Below are 27,444 nucleotides of genomic sequence, written 5' to 3'. Positions count from 1 at the left end.
CGTGTGAGCCACTGCACCTGGCTTCATACAATATTTTAATCATGAGGTGGAGGTTGCAGTGAGCTGAGATCGCGCCACTGCACTCCAGCCTGGGGGACAGAGAGAGACTCCGTCTCAAAAAAAAAAAAAATTGAAAAAAAAAAAATTGAAAAAAAAATTGAAGAAAGGCCAGGCACGATGGCGCATGCCTGTAATCAATCCCAGCACTATGGCAGGCCGAGATGGGCGGATCATGTCAGGAGTTTGAGACCAGCCTGACCAACATGGTGAAACCCCCCTCTAGTAAAAATGCAAAAAAACTAGCCAGGCCTGGTGGCACATGCCTGTAATACCAGCTACTCGGGAGGCAGAGGCAGGGGAATTGCTTGAACCAGGGAGGTGGAGGCTGCAGTGAGCCGAGATCATGTCACTGCACTCCAGCCTGGGCAAAAGAGCAAGATTCTGTCTCAAAAAAAAAAAAAAGCGTGTGTGTATATATATATATACACACACACACACACACACACACACGTATACATAAATTAAGATAAGTAACTAGGAACTAGGTCAACTTTAACGATAAATAAGAAAATTTGGCAGGCCTATTATCAATTTAAATAGGTCAGCCTCCAAGACAAGGGAGAATATTCTAATATTTGTATTCTTCAAAACGCATATTAAATGTTACCTCTCCCTACCTATCAGCTTACAATTGGTTGTTCAGTCCTTAGGATGCCGTAGCACTTATTTATGGCTCTTTCAGCACATATACTACAGTGAAATCCAACTCTTCTGCTAATTTGTGAGAATATTCATTCTGTATCTGTGCACATCCTAGATTCTCAATTAAACATTTATTCAATTCACTGTACTTTCACTTATGTTTTGATGACCCTAACATAAATGTTCTTTTCTAGTCATGATAAATGATTAAATGATATTCAATGTTTCAAGAAATGATACTCAACGACTAAATGATATTCAATGTTTCACAAAACACTGAACCCACAAAGCTTTACAAATCCTACAAATCCCTGCATCCAGCATCCTTGCTCATCTTCAGGAGGCAATTTCCAAGAAAAACGGGAGCTGGAAAGTTAGAGAAAGCTTATTAAGTTTATTACGGCTCTGGCATTGGTTTTCCATCGCATGGTACTGCATTTCTTTTTTTTCTTTTTTTAAGATGGAGTCTTGCTCTTATTGCCCAGGCTGGAGGGCAATGGCAGGATTTTGGCTCACTGCAACCTCCACCTCCTGGGTTCAAGCGAGTCTCCTGTCTCAGCCTCCTGAGTAGCTGGGGTTACAGGCGCCCGCCACCATGCACGCCTGGCTAATTTTTGTATTTTTGGTAAAGAAGGGGTTTCACCATGTTGGCCAGGCTGGTCTCGAACTCCTGACCTCAGGTGATCCATCTGCCTCGGCCTCCCAAAGTGCTGGGATTATAGGCGTGAGCCACCGTGCCCGAAATGATTTGAATTTTCATATGCCAGTTCTTGAGGTAGTAATAGACCTCAATAGGTAGTGAGTCAAGATCGTGCCACTGCACTCCAGCCTGGGCAACAAGTGGGAAACTCCATCTCAAAAAACAGAAAAACAGCAAATTCAAATGAGTAACACCAAGTAACAGTTTTATAAATTTAGTAGTACTAGAAAGACTGGATCAAGAGGGTTAGCTGAAAACCCGCCACTGCCTCCTCCCTACTCCAATGATTAATAATGAGAACAGATTTATATATAAAAGGACTATATAGAAAAATAAAAAGGGGTCTAATTGGTAGATGAGAATTAAAAGAATACCAGAGTGAGACATTTTAAAATTTATTTATTTATAAGTGCCATGTAATAACTGTACATGTTTATGGGGTGCAGTGTGGTGTTTAAATGCAGGTACATACTGTATAATGATCAAACTGGGGTAATTACCACACCCATTACTTTAAACATCATTTCTTTGTGGTGATAACATTTGAAATCTTCTAGCTATGCTGAAATAAGCACAACATTGTTATTTGCTATAATCACCACACTTCGTAGAACACCAGAATTTATTCATGTCTAACTTTTTCTTTTTTTTTTTTTGAGACAGAGTCTTGCTCTGTCACCCAGGCTGGAGTGCAGTGGCCCAATCTCAGCTCACTGCAAGCTCCACCTCCCGGGTTTAAGTGATTCTCTTGCCTCAGCCTCCTCTGTAGCTGGGACTACAGGCGTGCGCCACCACGCCCGGCTAATTTTTTGTATTTTTAGTAGAGACGGGGGTTTCACCGTGTTAGCAAGGATGGTCTCGATCCCCTGACCTCGTGATCCGCCCGCCTCGGCCTCCCAAAGTGCTGGGATTACAGGCGTGAGCCACCACGCCCGGCCAACTTTTTCTTTTTTTTAAAGAGATGGGGTCTCCCTGTGTTGCCCAAGTTGGCCTTGAACTCCTGGGTTCAGGCAATCCTCCTGCCTCAGATTCACAAATAGCTGGAACTGCAGCCCTGTGCCACCACCGTACCCAGCTTAAATGAAACTTTGTACCCTTTAACTAACCTCTCCTGGTACCCCTCTCCTTCGTACCATCTCTAGTCCCTGGTAACCACTATTCTACTCTCTACTTCTATAAAATCAATTTAGATTCTACTTATGAGTAACATCATGCGGTGTTTGTTCTTCTGTGCCTGGCTTATTTCACGTAACATAATATTTATTGTCCAGGTTCATCCACGTCACCACAAATGGCAGGATTTCATTGTTTTACAACTGAATAAAATTCCCATTGTGTATATTTACATTTTTCTTATCCATTCATCTGTAGATAAGCATTGATTCCACATCTTTTCTATTGCAAATAGCACTGCAATTAACACAGATACGCAGAGGTCTCTTTGACATGAGGATTTCATTTGCTTTGAATATATACCCAGTAATGGGATTGCTGGATTATACGGTAGTTCTATTTTTTAATTGTTTGAGGAACCTCCATACTGTTTCCATAATGGCTGTACCAATTTACATTCCCATCAACAGTGTGCAAGAGTTCCCTTTTCTCTGTATCCTCACCAGCATTTGCTAGTTTTTGGTTTTTTTTTTTTTTTTTTTTTTTTAATGGCTAACTTGGAAAGTGGCTCACCGTATACTACACATTTCCACTATGTCGGATCTCACTTCTCGTTTCTAGCTGAGCCATCTGAGGTGACTGGGCAGGTCCTTTCTCCGAATGTTTCATTTCCCATAAATGAGAAAATAGGTGGAGGACCTTAGAGAGTTTTGGTGCGAATAATGGCTATTAGATATCTCAAGAGCTTTTTCTCCTGACAACATGGACATAGGCACACTGGGTTCTGCTTTCCTTATATCCCACTTCTGAGCCCAGGCCCTGTTCCTCTCACTTTCAATCCCAATTCGGGTTCCAAAGGAATAGCAAAAGGAGTCCTTTTAATAATATCTAGTGCTCCTTTGTCCTGAAATCTGGCTAAGGGAGGATTTCAGGGCCTCAGCTGGTTGAGGGAAGGTAGAGACAATCCATCCTTGCCCATCTACCCACCCAACCCTAGAGCAAGTGAGTACTTGGGGCTCTCTGGTACCCAGACATGCAAGTTCATTCTACCAGGGCCCCTGTGAAAGAATGGGATCCCTATTTTCTGTCCTTTTTATAATAGTCAATCTAATTGGGGTGAGGTGATATCCCATTGTGATTTTGACTTGCATTTCTCTAATGATTAGTGATGTTGAAGTTTTTTTATATATCTGTTGGCCAATTCTATGTCTTCTTTTGAGAAATGTCTATTCAGAGCTTTCTTTTTTTAATTATTTACTTGGTTTTTGTTTGTTTGCTTTGTTTTGTTTTTGCTATTGAGTTGAGTTGCTTATATATTCTGGATATTAACCTCTTGTCACATGCATAGTTTGCAAATAGTTTCTCCTATTGTATAGGTTGTCTCTTCACTCAGGTCATTGTGCCAGGCCTGAAGTGTTTTACTGAGTCTGTGAGAAAAGGGTGGGATTACGGCTGACATGCAGGAGAGCCTCCGGGTCTGTGTCAACTGTGGGCATCATTTGTTGTCTTGTCAGAAAATGGTCCAAGGCCAGGTGCAGTGGCTCACCCCTGTAATCCCAGCACTTTGGGAGGTCAAGGCAGGAGGATCACTTGAGTTAGGAGTTTGAAACCAGCCTGGGCAACATAGCAAGACCCTGTCTCTATAAAAAATAAATATAAAAAAGGTGAAAAAAGAAAGAGAAGGAAGGAAGGAAAGAAAAAGACAATGGTTTAGAACTGCTATTCTGAAGAAAGCATTATTGGCTGGGCACAGTGGCTCACGCCTGTAATCTCAGCACTTTGGGAGGCCGAGGTGGTAGATCAATTGAGGTCAGGAGTTCGAGACCAGCCTGGCTAAAACAGTGAAATCGTGTCTCTACTAAAAATACAAAAATTAGCTGGGAATAGTGCCACACACCTGTAATCCTAGTTACTTGGGAGGCTGAGGCAGGAGAATCACTTGAACCTGGGAGGAAGGAGAACTGCTTGAACCAGAGGTTGCAGTGAGCTGAGTTTGTGCTACTAAACTCTACCCTGGGCAACAGAGTGAGTGAGAGTTTGTCTCAAAAAAAGGTAGCAGAGGAATACAGAAGAGTAGTGGGAATGTTGCATTGTGATGAGGACTCAACCCACCATTGCTAGCTTTGAAGATGGGATAAAAAGCCACTAGCCAAGGAATGTGGCGGCCTCTAGAACCTAAAAAGGCAAGGAAATGGATTAAACCCTAGAGCACACATGTTCAGCCTTTTAGGGATAATCCTGGGACACACTGGAAGAAGAATTGTCTTGGGCCCACATATAATACACGAATACTAATGAAAGCTGATGAGTTTAAAAAAAGATCCATGCATAATTTTTGTGATATCCGCTACAACAGATAAGCAAAAAAGTCTTTGCATTCAAAGGACTGGACACAGTTGCAGGCCTGGAGCCTCCAAATAGGAACACAGCTCTGCTGACACTTTGACTTCAACTCTGTGAGACCCGCATCGGTCTGATCTACAGATCTACAACACCTACAGATAATAAATTTGTGTTATTTTAAGCCACTAAGTCTGTGGTCATTTGTTACAGCAGCAATAGAAAACTAATAATACAACAGAATTACTACTATACAAATGGTGGACACAAACCCTGGGAAGCAGAAGGAAGCCCTGGGCCAGCTTTCAGGTTGACTGGCTGGGTGCCACAGTAATACCAGACAGGCAGTACCAGTCCCAGCTAGTAACTGTGAGCACGGGAACCTGACTTGCCAAAGGTGACTTGGAGCACCCAGTTGGAACAGGCAATTCTGTGCCCAGAAAGCTAACCATTATCATATTTTGCCAGAAACCCATTCCACCTTTTTGCCACAATCCCTGGAGGCTGGAAGCAGTAAACAGATAGGCAGAGGCAGGGGGAAAGCTGTGAAGTGGGGAGGAAACTAAAAGCTGACCAGTTTTAACCAATTAAAGGAGATTTGTTTACACACACATATGGATTTGTTTTAGGCTTTGTTAGAAAACATAAGTGTAAATGTGAGGGTTAAATATTTAAAGTTGAAATGTAGGCTTCCATTTCCAGCAATATGGTAGCCTAGACAACATGCTACAAAATACCTAGAAATGTTGAATAAAATATATATAACAAATATCCTTTAAATGCTTAGCTGAGCTCACAAGAAAGTAAGGGAAATCCACTGGGGCCAGGAAGAAGATTAAAAACCTACAGGGTTATGAAGTCTCTTCTATTTTGGTTGTCTGAGGATTTTTTTGCCAGTCTAATTGCTCAAGGGGCTTTAAAAAAACAGGTGGAATTAACATATTATAAAATCAACCATTTTAAAGTATTCCATTCTATAAATTCATAATATTGTTCAACCACCACCAAAGTTCCAAAATATTTTCATCATCCCAAAGAAAATCTCATACCCATTAAGCAGGTACTCCCCACTTCCCCCTTCACTCAGTTCCTGGCAGCCACTAATCTGCTTTCTGTCTCTATTTTGGATATTTACTCTAAAGGAAATCACACAACCTGTGACTTTTTGCTACTGGCTTTTCTTTTCTTGTCTTAGAGGTAGGGTCTTGCTATGTTGCCCAGGCTGGAGCGCTGTCTGTACCTATTCATAGGCACAATCATGGTACACTACAGCCTTGAACTCCTGGCTCAAGTGATCCTTCTGCCTCATTCTCCCAAGTAGCTATGACTACTGATGATTGCCACCACGCCCAGCCATAGCTTCTTCACACTTATCATGCTTTCAAGGTTCACCCATTCTGTAGCACATACAAATTCTTCATTCCTTTTTATAGCTGAGTATTCCATTGAGTGTATATACCACATGTTATCTATTCAAAATGGTTTGGAATGAGATAGAGGTGGTGGTTGTACAACATTGTGAATATATTAAATACCACTGAACTACACTTGAAATAATTTTATGTTGTATGAATTATATTTCAATTAAAAAAATTTAATCCTCACAACAACCCAATGAAGCAGGCACTATCATTCTCTTTATTTTACAGACGAGGAAGCAAAGGCCCAAAGGTACAGCAATTTTCCTAAAGTCAGATAGTTTGTGACAGAATCAGTATTTGAACACAGGCAGCCTGACTACACAGCTCATGCTCTTGCTATAATGAAAACTTTTAAAAAATTATAGAATTAAATTAAAAATAAATTAAAAATAATATAGAAATAAAAATTAGAGGCTGGGCATGGTGACTCATGCCCGTAATCCCACCACTTTGGGAGGCTGAGGTGGGCAGATCACGAGGTCAGGAGATCGAGACCATCCTGGCTAAAACAGTGAAACCCCATCTCTATTAAAAATACAAAACATTAGCCGGGTGTGGCAGCATGCGTCTGTAGTCCCAGCTACTCGGGAGACTGAGGCAGGAGAATGGAGCTAACCCGGGAGGCGGAGCTTGCAGTGAGCCGAGATCGCGCCACTGCACTCCAGCCTGGGCAACAGAGCGAGACTCTGTCTCAAAAAAAAAAAAAAAGAAATAAAAAATTAGAAAATAGTCTTAATATAGAATCTATTTTATGTGTCAATTTTTTTTAATGAACTAGTCTGAAAATACAGCATAGAGCCTGGTATAGCATAAGCCCTGAACTTGTTAATGAATGTATAAATGTGTACCTTTACAGACAAGTTTATATCTACAAGATAATGTACTCCAGGCCGGGTGCAGTGGCTCACACCTGTAATCCCAGCACTTTGGGAGGCCAAGGCAGGCAGATCACAAGGTCAGGAGATCAAGACCATCCTGACTAAGATGGTGAAACCCCATTTCTAATAAAAATACAAAAAATTAGCCAGGTGTGGTGGTGGGCACCTGTAGTCCCAGCTACTTGGGAGGCTGAGGCAGGAGAATGGTTTGAACCCGGGAAGCAGAGCTTGCAGTGAGCAGAGATCGCGCCACTGCACTCCAGCCTGGAAGACAGAGCAAGACTCCGTCTCAAAATAATAATAATAATAAAAAAAAGATAATGTACTCCAAATGCTAAAGGTAAATTTAGAACACAGCATTCTATACCTCAGGGGCTGGCTGTATTTGTCTCCAAGCCAAGCAAACACAAAGATGACTGTTTTTATAAGCAGCTGTTACCTGAAGCAAAATATTTGTTATATATATGAGTCTTATGCCAAGCTGTATAAGCACAAACTTTTCAGAATCTGAATTAAATTTGTCTTAACATAAATATTCATTTTTTTTTCCCCTGAGGACTGTCTGTTCACTTACATAAAATTAGAAGGCATAAAATACCAAGAAGATAACCACAATGTACAATACTGTTGTGCCAGAGAGGCATAAAATAAATCTATCATTTGGAGTCCCACAGAATTCTAACCATCTACCTGAGTGGGAGTTCTATCGCTGACAGCAATTACAATTTTAAAGAGTCTATTTCCCAAGAGACACTATTCTTTGTATCTCACTCAAAACATTTTTAATTACAACACTCCATCTTTCCACCCCTGCAGCATTTAACCATTCAGTGCTGGGAGAGTAAGTGACTTCCTACACTACATCGGTACTTGAAGCAGAGGAGTCCCTTCAGTTGAGAAATGAGGAGACTGGGCAGGGTAGTTAAGGGGTCTGCCCAAAGCCAGAGTGGCAGAGGCAAGGTTACAACCAAGATCTCTGACTCCTACTCCTACTGTTTGTTGCTCTCCTACCAAAGTTCTCAATCTTTTTTCAATCAAGACACACATGATGTTGAAATTTTCTCTTCCACTAATAAAAGTGTACACAACACATACACATAAGATCTGGGAAAATCAAACAGCTAATTCTTAAGAATGATTATATGCGGAGGGAGGGAATTAAGAGTGGTTTCTATTTCTCATGTTACGCATCTCTGTACAATTTTTTATAAAGAAGCATGTGTTAAACATTTCAGTTTTGAAGTGGGTAAGAGGCAAATATTTTTTGTAAAAGACATCAGAACACAAGATATAATATAGTCTAGTTATTCTCAAACTATAGTCTGGAGATCCCTAAAAGTCCCCAAATCCTTTCTAGGAGGCTTTGTAGGATTAAAAATCTTTTCATAAGAATCATTATGAAATAATAAGATGCTATTTGCCTTTCTCATTCTCATTCTCTCACAGTGTGTAGCAAACTTTTCCAAAAGCTATGCATAAGCGTGTGATATTGCAACAGACTGAATTCAGAAGCAGAGAAAAGGATCCAGCTATCTTCTACCATGTCAAAGAGAGGTGTTTGCAAAACTATACATCAGTGCCATTCACCTTACAACGTTTTGGAAAATACGGTTTAAAAAATACAGCTTACATATGTTAACATGCAATGGATGTATTTTACCTTTATTTTCTTTTTTGTAGAGGCGAGAGAACATTGGAATTACAGGTACCACACCCAGGTAATGTATTTTTAATGATTTTTAAAGAATTAACAAATACTTTGGCCGGGCTCAGTGGCTCATGCCTGTAATCCTAGCACTTTGGGAGTGTGAGGCAGAAAGACTGCTTGAGGCCAAGAGTTCAAGACCACCATGGCCAACAATATAGACCACATCTCTTAAAAAAAACAAACAAAAAGGCCAGGAGCGGTGGCTTACACCTGTAATTCCACTTTGGGAGGCCGAGGTGGGCGGATTGTTTGAGCCTAGGAGTTTGAGACCAGCCTGAGCAACATGGTGAAACATGTAGAAGCCCAGTCTCTACAAAAAAAAAAAAAAAAAAAAAAATTAGCTGGCATGGTGGTGCACACCTGTAATCCCAGCTACTTGGGAAGCTGAAGTGGGATAATTGCTTGAGCCTGGGCTGTCAGGGCTGAAGTAAGCTGAGATTGCGCCACTGTACTCCAGCCTGGGTGACAGAGTGAGACCCTGTCTCCAAAAAAAAAAAAAAAACCAAAAAACAAAACCAAGTATCTCAATGATTTCTCAGTTTTAATTTCCAACACAATAATACTGATAGTTATAACCACATAAGCAAGACTCTGGGGTAGGCGAAAATTTTTAGGAGTGTGAATGGGTCCTATGACCATAGTCTGAACACAGGCCATTAACTACAAAAAAAAAAATACATTATTAACAAACTTCATTATTATTTACTATCAATTCTAATACTCCCTTCAGCTAATCTTATCACACCAGTGTCACAAAAAACAGAACCTGACATCATCACACTACCTCTGGGTTGGCCACTGTCCTTTCCTTTTTTTTTTTTTTTTTTTTTTGAGACGGAGTCTCGCTCTGTCGCCCAGGCTGGAGTGCAGTGGCGCAATCTCGGCTCACTGCAAGCTCCGCCTCCCGGGTTCACGCCATTCTCCTGCCTCAGCCTCCCGAGTAGCTGGGACTACAGGCGCCCGCCACTGCGCCCGGCTAATTTTTTCTATTTTTAGTAGAGACGGGGTTTCACCGTGTTAGCCAGGATGGTCTCGATCTCCTGACCTTGTGATCCGCCCGCCTCGGCCTCCCAAAGTGCTGGGATTACAGGCGTGAGCCACCGCGCCCGGCCGGCCACTGTCCTTTCCAAGAAAACTCTATAAAAAGGTAAATACCACTAGGAAAAATAAATTATACAATTTATTATCTCTATATATTATATAGGATATTACTTATACCCTATAATCAATGTCTTACAGATGATCATTTAGTAGGGGTTTTTTTTTTTAATGACGGGATGTGGTATTATGATGCAAAGTATATATTTGGTCCTCATCCCAGGCTCCTGACACAGAACTCCTGGTAAAATTCTTGTAATTTCCTGAATGATAGGAATGTCTTTTGTTACAACAGTGTCTTAGTCCCTGGTTTCTGATACAAGAGCGTCCAAGACTCTTGGAATCTCCAGAGTGCTAAGAGTGTCTTTTTGTATGCTGGTGGCCCCTATCTTTTAGTGCATTAATTGCATCTTCAGCTGTATCTAGTATGTTCAGAAATCTGTGCTTGAATTTGAACATATCACTAAACTTCCACAATTAACATAAATTCATAGCTATGTATTAAATATATATATATATATATATATTTTTTTTTTTTTGAGATGGAGTTTCACTCTTGTTGCCCAGGCTGGAGTGCAATGGCGCAATCTCGGCTCACTGCAACCTCCGCCTCCCGCGTTCAAGTGATTCTCCTGCCTCAGCCTCCTGAGTAGCTGGGATTACAGGCATGTGCCACTACGCCCAGCTAATTTTGTATTTTCAGTAGAGACCGGGTTTCTCCATGTTGGTCAGGCTGGCCTCAAACTCCCGACCTCAGGTGATCTGCCCGCCTCGGCCTCCCAGAGTGCTAGGATTACAGGTATGTGCCACTGTGCATTAAATATTCTCATTGTAAATTTTTAATTGATCAAAGCAAAGCACGCACATAGTTTAAAAAATCACATAGTATAAATGACCAAATTCAGCAGTTTTTGCCCCACTCCTGTCTATTTTATCCAATCTTCCTTCACAGAGGCAATTAAATTCTTCTAGTTGTTTGTTTTGGAATTTATACATCTTCATATAATAATATACTGATACCTTATTAATCACTATTAGACATTATTTACATTCTCTTATGGGGAATGAAAATTCAGCTCTCTTATACCACATTCCCTCTTTTTTTGTGGTTATTGTTTTGAGACAGGGTCTCACTCTACTGCCCCGGCTGGAGTGCAGTGGCACGATTTCAGCTCACTGCAACCTCCACCTCTGGGTATCAAGCAATCCTCTCACCTCCACCTCCCAGGTGGCTGGGACCACAGACGTGAGCCACCACATCCAGCTAATTTTTGTATTTTTTGTAGAGACAGGGTTTTGCCATGTTGCCCACGCTGGCCTCAAATTCCTCTCTTTATTCTATCCATCCTTCTAATAGTTAAGATTTTTGCTTAAATCAATATTTGGTGTTCCCATGATTATCATGTATTAACTTTTATTTAAAAATTTTTTTTTTTTTTGTAGTAGAGACAGGGTTTCACTGTGTTGGTCAAGCTGGTCTCAAACCCCTGGCCTCAAGTGATCTACCTGTCTCAGACTCCCGAAGCGCTGGGATTACAGGCGTGAGTCACTAAACCTGGCCAACTGTGCAGTAACTTTTAAATTGTAGTCATTTTATTTCTAGATTTTTTTTTTTTTTTTTTTTTGAGACAGGGTCCCATTCCGTCGCCCAGGCTGGAGTGCACTGGTGCAATCGTGGCTCACTGCAACTTTGGCTTCCCAGACTCAAGCGATTTTCCAGCCTCAGACTCCTGAGTAGCTGAGACTACAGGTATGAGCCAGCACAGTGCTGGGCATCTGCTTCTGCTGAGGGCCTCAGGTGGCTTATGATCATGGTGCAAGGTGAAAGGGGAACAGGTATGTCACACAGTAAGAGAGGGAGTGAGAGAGAGCAGTGGGTACCAGGCTCTTTTAAATAACCAGCTCTCCCATGAACTATCAGTGAGAACTCACTCATCACCAAGGGGATGGCACCAAGCCATTTATGAGGGATCCGTCCCCATGACCCAAACACTTCCCACTAGGCCTCACCTCCAACACTGGGGGTCACATTTCAACATGAGATTTGGAGGGGTCAAACAGCCAAACTGTATCAGTCACATAAACGATTTTTAGCCTAAGTTCCTGGGGATTTGGGGGTTCCTCTTTTTTGTGAACAATTCTGCAACTGACACCTAGATTTCTTTCTTTTTCTCTTTCTCTTTCTTTCTTTCTTTTTAACTTATTTATTTATTTTTAGAGATGAGGTCTCACTACATTGCCCAGGCTGGTCTCGAACTCCTGGCCTCAAGTGTTCTGCCTGCCTCAGCCTCCCAAGTGCTACGATTACAGGCGTGAGCCACTGCGCCCAGCCTGGCACCTGGATTTCTTAAGAATGCATCATCATCTACACTTCAGGCTACTTACTGAAAAAAAAAAAAAACAGATGGTTTATTCATTCTGGGCTATATCTCTCCTGTAAAACGGCAATAAATATCTAAAGTATACTTTTAAATTTGGCCAACACAATCCACACATGAAGTTGAGCTTATAGAGTAAGAATGAAACACTGGGTAAATCTGGTCAAGACTTGGTCCCCCCAGCGAGTGCAATCTTATGGGAATAACAGACAGGAACATACACAAATACAGAAGCAGATTTTCATGTCTTTTAAGCATAAAACAACGATGTTTGGGTTGGTATACCAACCAAATCACCAAATGTGACTATTTCTAAAATGCTGATTCATCCTAGCAGGGTGAAAACTAGTTGGGGGCTGGGGGGAGACAAACTGACAACTGATGGCTAGTCCAAAATCAGTTTCCAGAGGAGTCCAGAAGTGGCTGAGTCACAGCAGCACCACTGAAATCAGTGTACAGCCTCTCCTGATTTAGAACACTGCATTATAGAACAGAAAGATTATTTTAAAGCCGGGCACGGTGGTTCACACCTATAATCTCAACACTTTAGGAGGTGGGAGAATGGCTTGAGCTCAGGGGATTGAGGCTGCTGTGAGCTGTGATCATCCCACAGCACTCCAGCTTGGGTAACAGAGTGAGACTTTGCCTCAAAATAAATAAATAAATAAAAATTTAAAAAAAAAAATTTTAAACCACCTAAGATGTTTTCTGTGGTTTGAGCTAATAAAATTCTAAAGATTAAAAGTCACTTACTGTGGCTTTCATATTTAAAAATGTTATTCACCTTATCACAGTTATTGTAAGTCTTTTCCCTGACATAACAATCAAGCTAACTCACATACGTACACAGACAGGCAAGTTACACAAATGGCCTCATGGATGACACTCTCGAGTGTTTAATGGAAAGACTGTGGGCTTTGGGATAAAATCTAGGTTCAGGTCCCGAGAATAGTATATATTATCTAAGTAACTTCAAATCTCTATGTCTCAATTTCCTCATTTGTAATTTTGAGACCAGTATCTGTCAAGGTTGCTATGAGAAGTTAGAATCAAATTATGGAAAGTAGCTGGGCGTGGAGGCTCACGCCTGCAATTCCAGCACTTTGGGAGGCTGAGGTGGGTGGATCACTTGAGGTCAGGAGTTCGAGACCAGCCTGGCCAACATGGTGCAACCTCATCCCTACTAAAAATACAAAAGTGAGCCAGGAGTGGTGGCGCACACCTGTAGTCCTAGGTATTCTGGAGGCTGCGGCAGGACAATCACTTGAACCCAGGAGGCAGAGGTTACAGTGAGGCAAGATCATACCACTGCACTCCAGCCTGGGTGACAGAGTGAAACTCTGTATTTAAACAAAAACAAAAACAAAACAAAAAACAAAAAATCACATCTCTACTCAAAATACAAAAAAAAATTAGCCAGGCATGGTGACAGGCACCTGTAGTCCCAGCTACTTAGAAGGCTGAGGCAGGAGAATGGTGTGAACCTGGGAGGCGGAGCTTGCAGTGAGCTGAGATCACGCCACTGCACTCAAGCCCGGGCGACAGAGAGAGACTCCATCTCAAAAAAAAAAAAGAAAAGAAAACAAATTATGGAAAGCACCTAGCATCATACCAGGCACACAGTCGGCACTCAACAATTGCTGGTTTCTACATGTCCTTTATAGCTGTAGCATCTGTTAGTACTAGAAGCCAGTGTTAATTTTAGGTCCCTAAAATGAGTAATATCTTCTCAAGTTCCTTCCAAAAGAGCAATTGTTGTTTAGTAAAAAATAAACACCAACTGCTCTTTCAGAAGGAGCTTCAGAAAGGTAGAAGGGTCAACAGTATTGAATACTTACAAAGAACTGGAATCAATTAAGAATGCAAAAACAGGAGATGTACAGAGCACTCTTGACATAAGTAACTCCATCTTAGAAAAAGACTCCATCTTACATTTTAAAAAGCACTTCGACAACAGGGACCAGATGCTTTTCCACATAAAGACACAACCAAGCATACTCTTCCACTATCAGTCCTCACCAGAAGACTCTGTAACCATAAAAACAGCAGGACTGAAAATACTCAAAATGGTCTTCTTAACAGACACTGTCTTGCTGTCACTTGTTATAAATGCCTGATATCACGCCAGGCGTGGTGGCTCACGCCTGTAATCCCAGCACTTTGGGAGGCCGAGGCAGGCGGATCACGAGGTCAGGAGATCGAGACCATCCTGGCTAACATGGTGAAACCCCGTCTCTACTAAAAATACAAAAAATTAGCCGGTTGTGATGGCAGGCGCCTGTAGTCCCAGCTACCCGGAGGCTGAGGCAAGAGAATGGCATGAACCCGGGAGGCGGAGCTTGCAGCGAGCCGAGATCTGGCCACTGCACTCCAGCCTGGGTGACAAAGCGAGACTCTGTTTCAAAAAAAAAAAACAAAAAAGCCTGATATCTGTGTCCGAAGGCTCTGCCTACATTAAGGATTATTTCCTACAAGACCAACACACCGCCATGACGCCATGACCAGAACAGGATACTTGTCTATATCGCTTTCCCTGGACTGGTTAGGTAACCCTTTTTCCTAATCCTTTTCTCTTGATGTTCAATGTTACTTTGTTGCAGAATGTTTAATCTACAACATTTATATATTAATTAGGTATACTATTATGTATGATTTACAATATTGACTGACTAGTGAATAAGAAGTGCTAAAAAAAAATCGCCTCCTTGAGAACTCCATGTAACTTGTGACTTCTGTAACTGAAATAACACAGTAAAAGTCTGACATTGTGAAAAGACACAAACATGTGTGTACCTGGTTATCCCTGACCTTATACCATTCACAATAGTAGATTAAGCTGTCAGGAAGTCAGAGTTGACCTTTGGAAGAGCAGTTCCAGTGGTCAAAGTAGGACGAGGAAAGGCAGTACACGTGAAAAAAAATACATATTTATATATTTGTAAATATATAATATATATAAAATATTAAAATATATATTATATATATAATATAAAAAATATATATATATATATTTTGAGACGGAGTCTTGCTCTGTCGCCCAGGCTGGAGTGCAGTGGTTCGATCTCAGCTCACTACAAGCTCAACCTCCCGGGTTCATGCCATTCTCCTGCCTCAGCCTCCCGAGTAGCTGGAACTACAGGTGCCCGCCACCATGCCCGGCTAATTTTTTGTATTTTTAGTAGGGATGGGGTTTCACCGTGTTAGTCAGGATGGTCCCGATCTCCTGATCTCATGATCTGCCCACCTCGGCCTCCCAAAGTGCTGGGATTACAGGCATGAGCCACCGCGCCCGGCCCAGGATATTCTTTAAATAAGCTTAGCATAAAGGGAAGGAGAGCAGGCAGAGGCTGAAGAAGCTGCCAGATTCCAGATCAGATTGGTACAGTTTTCCGATGGGACAGGCCTGACCATGTTTGCAGTCTGAACAGAAGCAGACACTAGGTTAAAGCTATAGCAAAGAGGTGAAAGATTACTGGAGCAAGGTCCTAGAAGAAAACTGGCAGTGGGGTGGAAGGGAGGACCAAGATCGAAGGTAGCAGACACTGAATATGTCTGTTTTTCCTCTGAGACCAGCAGAACGTAGAAAACTGTACAACTGTAATTAGAAAAAAATGAAAAACCTCATCCCAAGTTGGTTCTATTTTATCTAGAGAGTAAAAGGTAATCTGCAACAAGTGAAGGGAATGGGTGGAGATGGCCATGAGGCAAGAGAACATTTCAATTCCCTTAAATTTCTAAAACTGGGTATAGTGCTGTATTTGCAAGAATATACTTGAGACAGAAATGAATAATTATAGTTTTACTACAATGCTCCATTAAGGTAGATGCTCCACAAATATAATCACATTTACTTCTCACAAGAACCCAGTTAAGTGAGGTGTTGTTATCGTCCCTGTTTTATAGTTTGGTTAAAGATAACACTCATAGTTAAGCTTTACTACAGAACTTTTTTTTCAGCTATTATGCCATATTTGCTTCTTAAAAAAAATTAAGTTATAGAATACTATGTATGACGATATAATTTCATTAATCTTTTTTGATTCAGGCATAAACAAACAAAATTAGAAAAGCAATTCCAGGCCAGATGGAGTGGCTCATGCCTGTAATCCCAGTACTTTGGGAGGCCAAGGCAAGCGGATCACCTGAGGTCGGGAGCTTGAGACCAGCCTGACCAACATGGAGAAACCCTGTCTCTACTAAAAACACAAAATTAGCCAGATGTGGTGGCGCCTGCCTGTAGTCATAGCTACTGGGCGAGAGGCTGAGGCAGGAGAATTGCTTGAACCCAGGAGGCGGAGATTGTGGTGAACCGAGATCACATCACTACACTCCAGCCTGGGCAACAAGAGCGAAACTCCATATCAAAAAAAAAAAAAAAAAAAAGAAAGAAAGAAAAAGAAAAAATGAGAAAAACAGGCAACAAGTGAAAAAAGAAATATCTTTATAGATTAAATAGAAATATATTACCACTATTGCCAGTCATTCTCTCTACAGCAGGAATCAGAAAACTATGGCCTATGGGCTAAATCCAATCTACCACCTGTTTTTGAAAACAGGATTTTACTGGAACACAGCTCTGTCCATTCATTTACTGTCTACAGCTGATTTCACACGACCATGGCAATGTTGGGTAGCTATGACGACTGTACACAAAGCCTAAAATATTTCCCATCTGCTTTCTTTAAAGAGTTTGCCAACCTCTATGTTCTTTTATAGCACTTAACTGTATCTAAAACTATTCTACTTATTTTTTATGTATTCATTTATTTATTATTATTTATTTATTTATTTTTTTGAGACCGAGTCTTGCTCTTGTCGCCCAGGCTGGAGTGCAATGGCACAATTTCGGGTCACTGCAACCTCCGCCTCCTGGGTTCAAGTGATTTTCCTGCTTCAGTCTCCCGAGTAGCTGGGATTACAGGCGCCCACCACCATGCCTGGCTAAGTTTTGTATTTTTAGTAGAGATGGGGTTTCACCATGTTAGCCAGGCTGGTCTCGAACTCCTGACCTCAGGTGATCCGCCCACCTCAGCCTCCCAAAGTGCTGGGATTACAGGCGTGAGCCACTGTGCCCGGCCCATTCGTTTATTGTCTGACTCCCCTACTGGAATGCATAGTCTATGAAGAAAAAGACCTTCTTCTCTATATATTCCTAGCACCTAGAACAGTGTGTGGCACATAGAATGCACTCAGTAAAGGTATTTAATGAACAATATTTATTGCAAGAAGGAAAAGAAAAACATTTCCCATCTCCCTGCTTTCTTCTCTTAGATGCACTCCAACCATTTACCCCACCACTCCACCAAAACTGGTCTTCTCAATTAACCACTGGATTTCTCAACATGATAAATTCTCAGTTATTTCTCAGTCCTCACCTTACTCGACCCCTCAGCAGCATCGGACCCAGCTGGTCTACATCCTTCCCGGGAAACTTTCTTCACGTGGCTTTCACTCTTAGTTCTTAGCTTCCCTCCTATCGTACTGATCCATCTTTCCTTTGTCTCCTTTGCTAGTGCAATCTTATTTTCCCGGCCTCTTAATGGTTAGCCTGCTCCAAGACTCAGTCATTCAGATTCTTCTGTCAGTCCATACTCACATCCTTAGTAAGCTCATCCAGTCTCACGACTACTCTTAGGCATTTCAAACTCCTCCATAACCAAAGCCAAATCTATCTTTTCCCCCAAAACCTTCTCCTTCACAGCCTCTGCCATCCCAGTAAATAACACCATCCCTCCATTTACTGAAGCCAAAAGCTCTTGGAGTCAACCAACCCTCATTTTATAAATATATTCCAGGTCAATGACCACTTCAACTATGTCTGCTACCACCCTGATCCAAGTCACCATCATCTCTCGCCTGATAATTAATTGTCCCCTGTTCCCTTACATTCTACTCTCAACACAGCAGCCAGGGTGATCACGTTTAAAGGTAAATCAGCAAGTTCAACAGTTAGCCAGAGCGAAAGTCGCACACAATTTGGTCCCCTGAAAACTATTTGCCTCTTTGTTCCCTCCACTCCGGACACCCAGGCCTCCATGCCCATCTTAAAGCAAGTCACGCAAGCGTCCATCTCGGCCTTCATACTGGCTGAAAGGCTCTTCTGGCTGAACTGAACGAACCAGGCTTCCTGAATTAGGCATTTTCATGAAATGCTGTGTCACTTAATTCTCTACACTTTGTGAGGTAGGTATCACTTCCCCCACTTTACACATCAGGAAAGTGAGGTTTACAGGGCATCCAGCTAACAAATGATGGAGTTAGGGTTCAATCCAGATTAGTCTACACAGAACATGAGCTCTCAGTGAAGTTTCTGGAGGCTAAACAGAGGATTCAGTGATGTTCCTCTGAAGTCACAGTGATTTTAACAGCTAAAGGTGTGTGCTAACTGGTGAAGGATATGAGAAAAGGCAGTCAAAGAGATAAAACAATCACAAGAGGAGTTACCCAAGCCACAAGTGGAAAGTTTTAAGGAAAAGCGGGGAGAGGGGAAGTGTCAAGTGGAACCTAGACGCCAGAAGCCCAAGAATCAAGTGTATACCTCATAACAAACCACACTTGTGGTAGACAGGAACCCAGATCTTGATTTAGAAAGAAACAAAAAAAAGGCAGGCACAATGGCTCATGCCAGCACTTTGGGACGCCAAAGAGAAATTCGTTTGAGGCCAGGAATTCGCGACCAGCCTGGGCAACATTGCCAGACCCAAAAAATTAAAAAAAAAAAAAAATGTAGCCAGGTGTGGTGGCTCACACCTGTAGTCCCAGCTACTCAGGAGGCTGAGGTGGGCGGATTGCTAGAGCTCGGCAGATCCAGGCTGCAGTAAGCCGTGATCGCGCCTCTGCACTCCAGCCTGGGCAACAGAGCGAGACCCTGTCCGGGGAAAGAAAGAAAAAAAAACAACTATCTTCTCTTGCCAATAATGCTGCCCAGAGCTATCCTACTAGGTATTGCCACTTGCCCGCGGCAAGCGTGAAGACAGGCTGTAGGGAAGCATGTGACTAAGCAACACGGCTTCACACCTACGTTCTCCTCCGGGTCAGTGAAGCAAAGTGTGTGAGTGTGCGGGGGTGGACTGATCTTAAATTTCCCAAGGCAAAGATGTGGACCCTGATTGTGCACGTGTGACCACGGCTCTCTACCCCACAGTCTCTAGGAGACCAGGACGTGGCGGAGTCTCGGCCCTTACCCCGAATTCCTCCAACAACTTTCCGCCTATGGCCCATTCCTCTCTGCCCCACAGTCACGACAGAGAACCCCAACCCACACTACCTCCCTCTCAGACCCATCCCCCAGGCATATCCCGGGACTGGCTGCCGAGAAGCGTTACAACCAGTTAAGGCCCGGGCGTGAAAACCCCGTCTCACCACGGCTCCGGCCACGGCGTGGACCAGGCTTTCGTAGGACAGCACGGAGGCCATTGGTGCGGCTCCTCGAAGACCCAGCCACACTTTTCCCACAGATGCCGCAGCCAGTGGAGTTAGGAAAGGAGCGCCGGAGCCTGGGGCGTGAAAGTCGCAAACCCCACCCTCTCAAACCCGCCCGCCTGCCTTAGAACCACTTCCGGGTCGCGGGGTGGGAAAGAGGGCCTAAGAACCTCCCTGGGTGCTGATTGGCCCCTGTGGGCGCGGGGCGGGACAGCGAAGTGTTAGCGGGGGCCGGGCTCCAAGGCTCAGGGCGGCCTGATACCAGGTACCCGGCTCCCAGCTCCCGGGTCCCACGACGTTCTCTCGTGTTCCCGGGCCCTGACCAGTCCCTCCATCTCAGAAATCTTAATGGCCCTCTTTTACTCTGGTGACAAAGATGGAGAAACTCAAGGAGACTCCAGTCTCCCTGTTTCTCTGCGCCTGAGCTCTTTTCTATTCTGAGTCACATTTTGGCCAAGAGGAAAACAGCTTAATTGTGGACTTGGAAACTTCTCCCTCCCGAAAAACCCTTGAGTGTGGTAGGAAGGGATATTGAGCTCAGGAGACCAAGATACCAGACGCGAGTGGGAGCCTCCCCCTAGTTGGCAACTATGGAAGTCATTTAACCTCTTGGGTTTCCAACTTTGTGAAATGACAATGTACTAGTCCCAACAATCCCCGTTTGCTGTGAGGATTATGAAAGCCAGTTTATGTAGCAGTACTTCATAAAATACTGAAGGAAAAAAATTTTTTTCCATGTTGCAAAGTGAGTAACAAAATTACATAGTACTAAAGAAGCCACATTCAGCTTTAACCTGTCATACTGTGAGATTCTGCTTCAGGATGCTCCTCAGGGACTCTTTCATGAGACACCATCACCACTTGTCTGTACCATGTTTCCTTTTAGAATACCCTCGTGATAACTCCTGAGTGCTGACTACATGCCAGGGTTAGTGTTTTATGCCCATCGTCACACTTAATCCCTAGGAGAGGGTCCTAACAAAGTTTAACTTGGCCGTTTTCACAAAATTTGCAGAAGATACTGCTTCCAGGAAAATTCCCATCACGCCATAGAATCATGACATGAACGTGCAGGAGCAAAAGTGAAGCGAAGATGATTTTGGGCTGGGCGCAGCGGCTCAGGCCTGTAATCCTAGCACTTTGGGAGGCTGTGGCGGGCAGATCACTTGAGGTCAGAAGTTTGAGACCAGCCTGGACCATATGGCAAAACCTTGTCTCTATTAAATATAGAAAAAATTAGCCGGACATGGTGGCACGTGCCTTGTAGAAATTACAAAGTAGAAACTGCAGCTACTAGGGACGCTGAGGCAGGAGAATCGCTTGAACCCAGGAGGCAAAGGTTGCAGTAAGCCAAGACTGCGCCACTGCACTCCAGCCTGGGGCAGAGCAAGACTCCTTAAAAAAAAAAAAAAAAAAAAAAAAAGAGGGATTTTGGCACGGGAACGTAGACAGAAACTAGTTGGTTGTAAAACTTGAAAACTCAGTTCTCACTGACTCCTGATCAAATTGGGAGCTTGCTGTCAAGAATATACTAGATTATGCATCATAGTTATCAAAACATTAATACTTCGTTTTGACGTTTTTATATCTTATCTACCACACACATTTTGATCATTTTTTTTTTTTTTAAACCTGAGACAGGGTTTCTCTACGTTGTTCAGGCTGGTCTCGAACTCCTGGGCTCAAGTGATCCACCTGCCTCAGCCACCCAAAGTGCTGGTATTACAGGCATGAGCCACTGTACTGGGCCTTGCAACTTTTTTATTTTTGAGATGGAGTTTCACTCTTGTGGCCCAGGCAGGAGTGCAATGGCGCAATCTTGGCTCACTGCAACCTCCACCTCCGGGGTTCAAGTGATTCCTACCTCAGCCTCCCGAGTAGCCGGGATTATAGGCACGCGCTACCACGCCCAGCTAATTTTTGTATTTTTAGTAGAGACAGGGTTTCATCATGTTGGTCAGGATGGTCTCAATTTCTTGACCTCGTGATCCACCCGCCTCGGCCTCCCAAAGTGCTGGGATTACAGGTATGAGCCACCACCACCGGCCTGATCAACTAAAGACTGACATACTGAGAACAGTACACTTTTTTTTTTTTTTTTTTTTTTTTTGAGACAGAGTATCGCTCTGTCGCCCACGCTGGAGTGCAGTGACGCGACCTCGACTCACCTTAGCCTCCATGTCCTGGGTTCATGTGATTCTCCTGCCTCAGCCTCCCAAGTAGCTGGGACTACAGGTGCACGCCCCCATACCTGGCTCATTTTTCTATTTTTAGTAGAGAAAGGGTTTCACCATGTTGGCCACGCTGGTCTCGAACTCCTGACCTCAGGTGATCCACGCATCTCAGCCTCCCATAGTGCTGGAATTACAGGTATGAGCCACTGCACCCAGCCAGTGTCATTTTCACATAATCAGAGTATGCACTGAAAAATGTAGACATTGCATAGCTACATCAGTTATTAAATGGAACTACGAAGTTGTGACGTTTGAGGCATAAGTTTATTCATATATATATATATGTGTGTGTATATATATATATGTATTTTTTTTTTTTGGAGACAGTTTTGCTCTTGTCGCTCAGGCTGGAGTGCAGTGGTGCAACTTCAGCTCACTGCAACCTCTGCCTCCCAAGTAGCCGGGACTATAGGCATGCACCCCCACCCCCAGCTAATTTTTGTATTTTTTTGTAGAGACGGGGTTTCACCATGTTGGCCAGGCTGGTCTCGAACTCCTGACCTCAAGTGATCCGCCCTGCCTTGGCCTCCCAAAGTGTTGGGATTACAGGCATGAGCCACTGTGCCCAGTTGAGACATAATTCTAAAAAATTATAACTTAGTTGAGCACAGTGGCTCACGTCTGTAATCCCAGTACTTTGGGAGGCCAAGGCAGGAGGATTATTTGAAACCAGGAGTTCCAGACCAGCCTGGACAACAAAGTTAAGACCTCATTGCTGTTAAAAACAAAAACAGATGGTCATGGTGGTGCATGCCTGCAGTCACATTTACTTGGGAGGCTGAGGTAGGAGGATTGCTTGAGCCCAGGTCAGGGCTGCAGTGAGCTGTGATCGCATCACAGCACTCCGGTGTGGGCAACAGAGAAAGATTCTGTTTCAAAAAACCTAAGGACTGTAATTTTTAGCTGCTTTTTTCATTCTAAACAAATATCCACTTGTGTGTCCAATTTGTTGTTCATAATTACATTCTTTTCCTTAAAGAGGGTCCTTTGAATTATATAAGCATCATATCCCTTGACACTACATAAAGTATATAAAAAATTTAGGGCCATTCTGTATACACCCATGCTATAAGAATTAAAGGAACCTAGCTAGTACTTGCCATTTCATGTATGTTGCTTTTACACTGGCTTAAGTATGGTCAGGTTACTTACCCTGCAATCTAAAAATGTCCCAGTGATGTGTGTGAGTGAACTACTTAATTATGTATGAGAGTCCTAGATTTTCAAAGCACCATAGACATTTCTATTAGTTCTACTTACCTCCTGGCTTCTTAAAGCCGTAATTTTAAAATCAGGATTTCACCAACCATCATAATTTTTAGTTTACTGCTAAACAACTTTATAGAAAACCATAAACTTCCACTTCCACCAGCACTATACAAAAGGTCTCACGGAAAAACTGCCAACTTGACAGGCATACTATTTACATTTGCTTTTTAAAGCTCAACACAGTTATTCACTGTTGTTGCCTATTAACCTTAGGGTATTTTCCTCCCCAAACTGCATGAGCTCTATTAAGTACATTATATACTGGTTGTAAATACTGGCACATAATGACCTTTTTAGAATTACTGTGCTATAATTCTTTTACTTATTCTTGCCCTTATTTGGGGGCTTGTCATGTACTTCAATTACACTGTTTCCCTTACTATTAGGAAGAAACTCCCTGGATGTACACATCAGCACATCAAGTGTGTGACATTCCTTATTTAACCAACCTTATTCAAATGTACATTTTAGTTGTTTTCAGTTCTTTAAACAATTCTGCAAGAATCAACCTTGTACACAGGCAGCACAGTAGAGAGTTTGGGAGGAAGCCCTTTGAAGCCACAAACCTCTGTATTCAAGAATTTCAGCTTTCCAAATAATCAGCTGTGTTATCCTGGGCAATTTACTTATTAAGTGCTTCAGTTTCCTTATCTATAAAATTGTACAGTGGTGCTAACAGTATCTACCCTTATGGTCATTATCAGAATTGATACAATACTTGCAAACGGGTAACAGGGTTTGGCACAAACACTACTTACCTGTGCCTACTCAAGTGCATTCATTTTAGTCATTAGCAAATCTCTGAAATTGTTTCTCCTTTATCTTATCATACTAGTATTTCCTAGTATGGCAGACTGCTAGGTGTCACCCCAAGTCTTTCCTGTTTCTACTGTAAGTTTTTTCTTGAGCACGTGACCACACAGTTATGGATGACAAACTGGCTTTCGCTGCAGCTAAACATAGCCTCAACACACAAACTGACCAATGGGATATTAGAAGTAATAAAATGTTAACTTCACATATTAGCTTCAGTATCTCAACATGTTTTCCAGACCCCCTTTCTCCTATTTCCTCAATTGGAGGATGAGCACCAGAGCAAGCAACTTTGGACCTAGAAATGGAAGCTACCTTCTATGTATGGCAGAATGCCTGCCTCTGAACAGCTACCCAAAATAAAGTACCTGTTTTTTAGGGGTTCTTGTTTGCAGCACTTAATAGTCTTCAGCCTAATATACCTAGTAAATTAACTTGAGTATCAGAGACATAAATAGAACATATGCTACAAAAAGGCAGGGGCAGGGGGGTGGGGGAATCAATATCTAGTTTTTGTTTTTTGAGGCAGTGTTTTACAATCTCAGCTCACTGCAACCTCCGCCTCCCAGGTTCAAGTGATTCTCCTGCCTCAGACTCCCGAGTAGCTGGGATTACAGGTGCCCAACACCATGCCTGGCTAAATTTTTTTTTTTTTTTTTTTTTGAGACAGAGTCTTGCTATGTCACCCAGGCTGGAGTGCAGTGGCACGATCTCGGCTCACTGCAAGCTCTTCTTCCTGGGTTCACACCCTTCTCCTGCCTCAGCCTCCCAAGTAGCTGGGACTACAGGCACCCACCACCACGCCTGGCTAGTTTTTTTTGTATTTTTTAGTAGAGACAGGGTTTCACCATGTTGGCCAGGATGGTCTTGATCTCTTGACCTCGTGATCTGCCCACCTTGGCCTCCCAAAGTGCTGGGATTACAGGAGTGAGCCACCACGCCCAGCAATTTTTGTATTTTTTAGTAGAGATAGGATTTCGCCACGTTGGCCAGGCTGGTCTCAAACTCCTGATCTGCCTGCCTCGGCCTCCCAAAGTGTTGGTATTACAGGCGTGAGCCACTGCACCTGCCCAATATCTAGTTTGAAACCGTGTTTTTTAACATAGCTAGAAACATAACTATATTTTTAAGCAGAAAAAAACTTCCTTCTGATAGCATCATTAGTACAAGAAAACATTTCTAGTTTAGAATATTGAGTTGAAAATTAAGAATGTATATTATGGAATTTAAAAATCTAAAAGCACAGGACACATTTTCAGAAGAGGAATTTTACTTTTACCCACTTATGGTAATATTTGCAATATTAGAATATAATTAGGTTAAATAAATCAAATAAGGAATCCAGAAGAAACTGTTCTTGAGTTAAGCCAAGTATGCACTGGCAATTTTGAGAAAGGAGAACTCTACACATTAAGAAAAAGAACACACAAGCTCAAATGCAAGTTTATATGGTGAGTGTTTTTAAAGGATTTAAGAAGCATGCTCCATCAGCATAATAGCTTTTTCTCATTTATGTAACAGATGCATTTCTGTCTGCTTGTGTACAGCAAAGGGTTAGAACCTGAATAAACTTATTTATGATTTTAGAAATGTACTCCATAGAATTTACTTCACTGCTCCTACCACTGATTCTTCAAATAAGCAAAATACAGAAGGTCTTATCCCTTGAAAATGTTTTTAAACACTAGCACTTTAAATTGAAACACTGGTAGAAACGTAGCAATGTCAGGTACAATGCCTATACTTAGTCTTATTTAAAATAAGAATTGAATGCACAACAGAAAATTTATCATTTTCTTTATCATCGGAGGGGAGGGAAAGAAAGCAAGCAGAGGTGGGGGTATGGTTACACTATTTAAGAGCCGAATACAAAGACAATGAGTCTTTCATAGTCTCAACAACTCCACAATGAATAACTGTGGATTATCTCATTTATAATTCACATTGGATCAAAAAAATTGGTTCCCCTCTGTGTATATCAATTTAATTCAAACCATATTATCTTCAGAATATAAAGATGAATACTACAAGATAAACTCTAACTGCAATAAGTATTTTCTAAGTAGAAGACCAAACACCAAAGGGAATCCCTCTTTCCAATGTCTTCTGATATGGCAAGATTTTGCCAGAATGGAAGTCTAACACTTAAATAAGCATTCTCTTGGCCAAGTAAGAAACTACAGTTGTTGTGGGTATTACCCTACAATTACCATATGTATTACATATTAAATTAAACTCAGCATTAAATATGCTTGTATAATTATGCTGTTAATGATGATAGCAGTGATGATGCTGGTGGAAAAAGCCTGTCTTTAGCCCAAGAAAAGTAAGGGAGAAAAAAGTAACAAGCAGAAAACAAACACAGAGTTGGGCAATTTTTGACTAGGAAAGAGAATTTTAAGCATAGAAATATAAAAAGAAAAGTACTCCCTTATTTCCCTTATGTGGAAATAATATGAAACACTTATTAGATATACTGGACAAGAAGAGAACTCCAACTCTACTGCAGCATTACAAAAAAAAAATCATCCCTTCACCACAGTGTAAGATTTAAGGGCAACCTGCCCAAGGATGCATGTTATATAAAACACAACAAGATTGCTGCTGCCCTGCTAAGTACTTCCAATCCCTACCCAGGTCCTACTGAAATACAGGTGGGTCCCAATTAGTTTTATTGAAATAAATCTTTAAAGAAAAAGATAAAGCATTTAAAAAGACAAGTCAAAATGCATCAGGAACCACATATCCAACACAAATTTTATCCTCAAATGAGTTATGTTTGCCTCGCACTAGTAACTTTTATTTCACTCAAATTAGAGCAATAATCTTTCATACATATCTTCCCTGCCCAATTCAAAGAAAAAAAATCCAAAATGATTAGTAAAGAAAAATATAAGAATTAACAGACCCTATAAATTTGTTTTAAATATTTTGAATATTTAAAAAGTGTTTAAAGTTTGTAATTCCTAGTAGGAAAACATTATCTGAATGAATACCCTAATGGCAAACCACTGTAAAATGCTTCAGCTGAATTTGGAGGAGAGGGGTAGGGATTATCTTCAAAGCACCCCAGCTCTCTTGATGAGAAGGTCAGAGGTACACTGGTTTGTATTATTGCGACATCCATAAGGTGATCTAGGTTGCTTTTCCTTCAGCAAGGGCTTTATTTATCAGAAGGGCATTACGCTTGACCTCCAAATTTGGCTGACAATTTACTGATGAGATTCATAACCTTTGGGTTGCTCTGGTATTTTGACATATTTGCTGGGTTCTGAGCCACATCCTGGAAGGCCACCATAACTTCTGGATCCTGAAAATAAAGGGTTTGTTAGTATTTAAAAAGTATCCCTACTGGGTCAGTAAGTTTA

General features: G+C 42.0%; 2 protein-coding genes across 4 annotated transcripts in view; both read right to left on the bottom strand.

The window, feature by feature from the left end:
- Positions 1-19,906, bottom strand: part of SLC25A17 (solute carrier family 25 member 17) — a 49,001-nt gene extending 29,095 nt beyond the window's left edge. The window contains exons 1-2 of one of the 3 annotated variants that reach the window (XM_038007387.2): positions 19,701-19,882; positions 4,628-4,690 (exon numbers count right to left, since the gene is read on the bottom strand). In XM_038007387.2, coding sequence (XP_037863315.2) covers positions 4,628-4,630 — 3 coding nt within the window. In that variant the 5' untranslated portion in view covers positions 4,631-4,690; positions 19,701-19,882. Of the gene's footprint in view, positions 1-4,627; positions 4,691-19,700 lie in introns of all 3 variants that reach the window. The other 2 variants (XM_038007386.2, XM_073006689.1) reach the window with 2 other exon arrangements.
- Positions 19,907-25,328: 5,422 nt separating this feature from the next.
- ST13 (ST13 Hsp70 interacting protein) overlaps positions 25,329-27,444 on the bottom strand; it is a 33,769-nt gene continuing 31,653 nt past the window's right edge. The window contains exon 12 of the mRNA XM_007975887.3: positions 25,329-27,386. Within this exon, the coding sequence (XP_007974078.1) occupies positions 27,258-27,386 (129 nt within the window). The 3' untranslated portion in view covers positions 25,329-27,257. The remainder of the gene's footprint in view (positions 27,387-27,444) is intronic.

Source organism: Chlorocebus sabaeus, chromosome 19 (assembly GCF_047675955.1).
Source record: "Chlorocebus sabaeus isolate Y175 chromosome 19, mChlSab1.0.hap1, whole genome shotgun sequence".
Taxonomy (NCBI): domain Eukaryota; kingdom Metazoa; phylum Chordata; class Mammalia; order Primates; family Cercopithecidae; genus Chlorocebus; species Chlorocebus sabaeus.
Note: the sequence above shows the minus strand (reverse complement) of the source record. Positions and strands in the feature narration are given on the sequence as shown.